Source organism: Bufo gargarizans, chromosome 8 (assembly GCF_014858855.1).
Source record: "Bufo gargarizans isolate SCDJY-AF-19 chromosome 8, ASM1485885v1, whole genome shotgun sequence".
In the NCBI taxonomy this organism is placed as follows: Eukaryota; Metazoa; Chordata; class Amphibia; order Anura; family Bufonidae; genus Bufo; species Bufo gargarizans.
The window spans coordinates 33,696,399-33,703,764 of NC_058087.1; the positions used below are offsets into that span (position 1 = coordinate 33,696,399).

Consider the following 7,366-nt stretch of genomic DNA (forward strand, 5'->3'; position numbering starts at 1 on the left):
CTGAACCTGCATCTCCACAAGCAGACAACACCCACTGAGCCCTGAACCTGCAGCTGTACATATAAGGAACACCCACTGACCTCTGAATCTGCATCTACACAAGTGGGGATCACCCACTGACCTCTGAACCTGCAGCTCTACAAGCAGGGAACTACCACTGACTTCTGAACCTGCATCTCTACAAGTAAGGAACACTCACTGACCTCTGAACCTACATCTCCACAAGTAGGGAACTACCACTGAGCCCTGAACCTGCATCTTCACAAGTAAGGAACGCCCACTGAGCCCTGAACCTGCAGCTCTACAAGCAGGGAACTACCACTGACTTCTGAACCTGCATCTCTACAGATAAGGAACACTCACTGACCTCTGAACCTGCATATTCACAAGTAGGGAACTACCACTGACCTCTGAACCTGCAGCTCTACAAGCAGGGAACTACCACTGAGCCCTGAACCTGCATCTTCACAAGTAAGGAACGCCCACTGAGCCCTGAACCTGCAGCTCTACAAGCAGGGAACTACCACTGAGCTCTGAACCTGCAGCTCTACAAGCAGGGAACTACCACTGACTTCTGAACCTGCATCTCTACAAGTAAGGAACACTCACTGACCTCTGAACCTACATCTCCACAAGTAGGGAACTACCACTGAGCCCTGAACCTGCATCTTCACAAGTAAGGAACGCCCACTGAGCCCTGAACCTGCAGCTCTACAAGCAGGGAACTACCACTGACTTCTGAACCTGCATCTCTACAGATAAGGAACACTCACTGACCTCTGAACCTGCATATTCACAAGTAGGGAACTACCACTGACCTCTGAACCTGCAGCTCTACAAGCAGGGAACTACCACTGAGCCCTGAACCTGCATCTTCACAAGTAAGGAACGCCCACTGAGCCCTGAACCTGCAGCTCTACAAGCAGGGAACTACCACTGAGCTCTGAACCTGCAGCTCTACAAGCAGGGAACTACCACTGAGCCCTGAACCTGCATCTTCACAAGTAAGGAACGCCCACTGAGCCCTGAACCTGCAGCTCTACAAGCAGGGAACTACCACTGAGCTCTGAACCTGCAGCTCTACCATACCTGCCAACTTTCTGGATGTTCAATGAGGTACACTTTTGGTTCAATGAAAGATACATTTTTCATGCATATTTATACACTTCAATAGTTTTCACTTACGAAATAGAGGAAAATTTATCTGAATATAGAAATTTCTAAACTTCAAATTGCATCAAGCAATGAAATAAGTAGAGAACACCCACTGACCTCTGAACCTGTAGCTCTACAAGTAGGGAACACCTATTGAACTCTGAAACTGCAGCTCTCTGAGCAGGGAGCACCCACTGAGCTCCAAAACCTGCAGCTCTACAAGCAGAAAACACCCACTGAGCTCTGAACCTGCTACAGCAGAAGCAGGGAACACCCAATAAGCTCTGAACCTGCAATAGCACAAGCAGAGAACATCTACTAAGCACTGAACCTGCAGCTCTACATGCAGGGAACACCCACCGAGTTCTGAACTGTGGTTAGTTCCTCAGTAGTGTTTTCTGCATCCAGTTCATTTATTTGCCCTTAAAGGCTATCCTCCTTTAGCATCATCACACAACATTGTTGTTCCATGAATAGTAATTTAACTACAACTATGGTAATATACAGCCTATACAGATGTGAGGGAAAGGTGAACAAGGGGAGGCAGCTGGATAGGACCACATAAAAAGGCTCTCACCATGTGATCAAAAGGATTGACCACTAGAGACCAGGGACAAAGAAATTAATAACACTGAACGATATAGATAGTAAACTAAACAGTGTACTAAACCAATGGATACCACATACAATGGTACAAAACCACAATGGATACCAGGGACTGTGGCACTAAACCACTGGATAGCTGGGACTGATGCACCATACTACTGGACACCAAAAACTATGGTACCACTGGCTGCAATGAGACTAGGGTAATAAACCTCTGGACACTGGGGGCTGGGGCACTAAGCCACTAAACACCAGGGACTAGACAACTAAACCACTGGACACCAGGAACTGAGAAACTAAGAACGCTGAACAAAGACAGTACACTAAACCATGGACTAAACCACTGGACACCAGTGGCTATGGTACTAGACCACTGGATACCACATACTACGGTACAAAACTTTGAACGCCAGGGGCTATGGCACTAAACCACTGAACAGGGGCTACTAGGAGGACACCATACCACTTCACACCAGGAACTATGGTATTAAACCACTGGACACCAGTTACCATGGTACTACACCACTGGAATCCAGGGGCTGAAGCATGAAACTATTGTACACTACAGACTATGGTATATGATCACTAGACACCAGGAATTGAGAAACTAAGAACACTGAACAACAAAGACGGTACACTAAACCACTAGATACCAGGGACTCTGGAACTAAAGCACTGGATAGCAGGGACTGGGGAACCATGCTACTGGTAAGCAGGAGCTATGGTACTAAACCACTGGCTACCAGGGACTGGGGCACTAAACCACTGGCTATCAGAGACTGGGGCACTAAACCACTGGCTACCAGGGACTGGGGCACTAAACCACTGGCTACCAGGGACTGGGGCACTAAACCACTGGCTACCAGGGACTGGGGCACTAAACCACTGGCTATCAGGGACTGGGGCACTAAACCACTGGCTATCAGGGACTGGGGCACTAAACCACTGGCTATCAGGGACTGGGGCACTAAACCACTGGCTATCAGGGACTGGGGCACTAAACCACTGGCTATCAGGGACTGGGGAACCATGCTACTGGTAAGCAGGAGCTACGGTACTAAACCACTGGCTACCAGGGACTGGGGCACTAAACCCCTGGCTACCAGGGACTGGGGCACTAAACCACTGGCTATCAGGGACTGGGGCACTAAACCACTGGCTATCAGGGACTGGGGCACTAAACCACTGGCTATCAGGGACTGGGGCACTAAACCACTGGCTACCAGGTACTGGGGTACTAAACCACTGGCTATCAGGGACTCTGGAACTAAAACACTGGATAGCAAGGGAGTGGGGAACCATGCTACTGGTAAGCAGGAGCTATGGTACTAAACTACTGGCTACCAGGGACTGGGGCACTAAACCCCTGGCTACCAGGGACTGGGGCACTAAACCACTGGATACCATAATCTGAACTTTATTCAATGGACACAAGGATCTTGAGCTTTAAAGGGGTTTTTCCAAAACATTTTAACTGATGACCTATCCAGAGGATAGACCGAGACCTCCACTTCTGTGAGTGCCACGGAAGTGCTGCTGCTTTCTCAAACAGCTGATCAGTGGAGGTCTCTATCCTCTGGATAGGTCATCAGTTAAAAAGTTTTGGAAGACCCCTTTAAAGCTCAAGACCCATCAGTTGCAAATAGTTGGAGAACCCTTTTTAAACCACAGGTCACAAGGAATTGGGTCATTAACCCACTGGATACCAGGTACTAGGGTATTCAACAACTGGACACCAGAAACTTGAGCTCTAAACCACAGGATTCTGGGATAACATTCTAGGCTACAGCAAATGAGAAATGTCATCCCCAATTTCTTTATTCCTTTCCATAAGGGACTTGCACCCTTTTTGAGCTGAGAGCATCTAACATCCCTGCTCCTGTTCCCTTCCCCCATGAGACTTCTAGGATACGACATCCACCATAACTTTCCTTGTCACGTGTCTCTTATTTCTATGGGATTATCCGTCATTTTGATGTTTTGTCGTTTTGTTACATTTATAAATAAAAAGAATAACACTGTATAATCCAGAACAAAGAAACTCAGTGCAAATGTAATAAATGCACAAGCCCAGCTTGCAGGTGCGTACAGAGCAGTTTGCAGACACCTTATAAGTCACCTCAAGCTGCTCCAGACACTATAAAGAAAGCCAGACAGTCTAAGGAGTAAAACAAAGGAGACTGTACTGCAGCATCTTCCAGGCAGACCATACACGGCTGCAATGGGCAGATTACAGGAGAAGAAAATGTTTGCTGCCCATATACTGATCTGCAGAGTAGTCAGCACAGGTCATTGCACATGGTGATGGGGTCACACTCAGGTTTCCGACCTTTGCACTGTCAACAAGCCCTTTTATTTAAAGGTAAAGCACAAGAGATATTGATCGTGACCCCACCTCACCTGGCTCCTATAGGCACCATCGCTGAGCAATGCACCACCTATGCCTAGGGTTATGTATCCAGGGGTGCTTCTCCCCTTTTTGCTGCCTGAGGTAATAGGTGACATTGCTTCTTCTCCTTCCCTAATTAAAGAGTGGAAAGTACAGAGAAAGATTGTGCATCTGCCAGAACACTGCCCCCTATAGTCAGGGGTGGGCGCTTCTGAGGCGGATGCCTCATGGACGGTGCACCCAATGGTAAGAGAGCTGCCCAGGCCTCCAGCCGATACCAGCAGGGGAAGCTCTGGCTAGCCAAACATGGACCCTGGGGGTCACCGGACCAGAGGCTGCCCTTACATGGAGGCCCCCGACTATGGAGGAGTCCTGAGCAGCCTCACCCCCCCCCCCCCCCTTATCATCAATGTGTAGTAATCGGGAGTATGGACAGGTATATTTGGAGACATATAGAAGTTTACTTAGGGAAGAACCCCCAGATTTCTTATCCCTTGTCTCTGATAATACAGCTATAAAAAATTCATACACAGATAAGAGGGGGTCCCGTGGTGGAGATCAAAATACCCCTCGACCTTACGGACCCACTCTCGATAACAGAGCTCTAATAGGGGAGCAAATAACCACTAGGCCAGGAAAAATACATCTCCTTAAAGCTAATCCATTGCTGCCCCCCCCCCCCTCCCCCCGAACTGTGCAGCCCTATGCAGGAGCCCGGTTTGCCCTGATTATCGCCTATAGAGAATATTAATGGCAGATCCCCCAGTGGATCCGCCCTATGGAATGAGACCCTGCAATGTGCAGTGTGAGCATTTTTTAGCCCTCATGTCCCTATAGATGCAGGTGAGGCTCCACACCCCAAGCTATGTGCCCCATTATGTTTCAGAGCAACAAGTGACCCCCAAATACTGAAAGCACCAAATTTCCTTTATCCTGGGAAATGCAAATCAATAAGAACTATAATAATCCTACACATAACGCAGGCGAGTGCAGCATGGGGAGTGGGGGGCGTCCATTTCAGTGTAATGCACCCCAACATTTTCACAGTAATGCAATATCCCTCCAGCTTACTATACACTTGCTGCGTCTGCCTGAAGGGCCCCCTCTGATCGATTCAAGTATCTTTATGACAGAGGCTTTCATCATTGAATAGAACATAGCAGGTCATATACATAGGAGCTAAGTTTCATCATTATTTATATATCTGTTCTTTTTTCTGTTACTCCATACCTCCACTTATTTAACATCACCTCCTGATGAGCTGCTATATGCAGCTGAAACGCGTTGGGGTTGTTTTTTGTTTATATTTTCATCTATATGTGTTTTTCTGTTTTTCCCTGGATTTATTTATTTCCAATCCAGGTCTGTGAGTAGGGCTTTATTAGGGCAATAGAGAGATTTTGGTACGGGGGCAGGGTGTCTCCACCATCAGGGGACATCCCTGTGCACAGGATTTTAGACCTTGAGGGTCATCTAGGGAAAGACTCTTTCCCACCCATTTACCCATTACTCCAATACTTCCTAGTCAGTATTCTATTGACCCCATTTAAAATTATATCCTATCTTTAGTAGGAGATCTTGTTTAAAATATCCATCATACTTAGGATATCACTTGAGCAAACAGCTTTTGCTCTATAACCCAATTTAATAATAAAGGTATTGTTTTTAGTAAGCACGTTAAATTCTACTTTTTTTCTTAAATTAATCTCGGTCAGTGTAGTCTATCTAAAAATATTTTTTCTAGTCTGTCTTTAAAGCAATATCCTCAAGAACTGAGCCCGCACCCCACCCTATTCATTAATGCCCCTCAGAGTGTCCTGTATGCAGCCTGGAGCCCTGAACCCCACATTTATTCAGAGCACCTTGACAGATACCCCAAATCACCCCCAATAAAAAGCAATGCCCCCTTCCCTCCCCTCAGAGACCCCCCTGACAAAACTCCTTCATGTCACATGATCAACATGGGAATCCCCAAAACGCATGCACCCCCCACAACAGCCGGGTACCTGTCAGTCGCTCCTGGCTGCCCCCGTAGTCGGCGTCCCTCCTCTTGGCGCACGTGCCCTGCCCCTGCACCAGCGCCTGCAGGGGGAGCTCTGCCCCGGGGCTGGGGTAGCAGCGCAGTCCGGCGGCGCAGCGGGCGGTGTACACCCCGCACGACTCCCCCTCCAGCCGGGCACACACCGAGCAGCAGCCGCAGCCCGGGGCCCGCACCAGCTCTGCACACGGGGTGCGGGCGGAGGCTGCGGGGCAGGCGGCCAGGCGCTCCGGGGTGCACTGTGGGCAGCGGAAAAGGACCTCTGCGGCGGATGGGGCGCACACAGAAACCAGCAGCAGTAGCAGGTGCCCGGGGTGATGCATCCTGAGAGACAGGCACACAGCTGGGTCTGAGGTTGCCCTGGCACCGGGGATCTGCCTGACACTTGGGTAAGTTACCTGGTCCTCCTCCTGCCTGGTACTGGGTTCTGCCTAGACCCCTCTGCTCTTCTCGGAAGTCTTTCCCCTACCCCTGGAGCTCCCTGATTCTGCAGTTTACCCCCTGTCTGCAGTCTAGTCCCCCTTGCAGTGTATTGCCCGTTCTATGGTTGCAGCTTCTGTCCAGTCTATACCTGTGCTCTGTAGCACTTTCTGCTCTGTTACCCCTGCCTGCACTCTGTTGCCCCTCAGCCTGCACTTTGCTTCCCCTGCCTGCACTCTGTTGCCCCTCCGCCTGCACTTTGCTGCCCCTGCCTGCACCCTTGCCCCCCTGCCTGCACTCTGTTGCCCCCCTGCCTGCACCCTTGCCCCTCTGCCTGCACTTTGCTTCCCCTGCCTGCACTCTGCTGCCCCTCCGCCTGCACTCTGCTGCCCCTCCGCCTGCACTCTGCTGCCCCTCCGCCTGCACTCTGCTGCCCCTCCGCCTGGCCGCCCTGTATCCCCCCGGAGTGCAGTCAGACACTAGTTTGCAGCTGGAGCTGGTTCAGCACTTTGCTCCTGTCTCTCTCACTTCTCCCTGCACCTTTCATCTGCTTTTATTTCTCCTCTGCTCCCCTCCTGTCTCCTCCTCCTCCCACCCTCTCCCTCAGTCGCTCTCTTTGTGGCTGCTATGTCTCTTTCCCTCTCATCACAGTCTCCCCGCTATATAGCACTATAGGGGATCTCTCTCGGAGCTCCATATACAGACATTATTCTTACAGGATCCGTCCGCAATGGCCTCACTAGACACAATGAGAAATG

The 7,366-nt window shown here is 49.8% G+C and overlaps 1 protein-coding gene across 1 annotated transcript in view; it reads right to left on the reverse strand.

Moving 5' to 3' along the window:
• Positions 1–7,138, reverse strand: part of IGFBP2 (insulin like growth factor binding protein 2) — a 28,717-nt gene extending 21,579 nt beyond the window's left edge. The window contains exon 1 of the mRNA XM_044304146.1: positions 6,157–7,138. Coding sequence (XP_044160081.1) covers positions 6,157–6,511 — 355 coding nt within the window. The 5' untranslated portion in view covers positions 6,512–7,138. The remainder of the gene's footprint in view (positions 1–6,156) is intronic.
• Between the last annotated feature and the right edge of the window lie 228 nt (positions 7,139–7,366).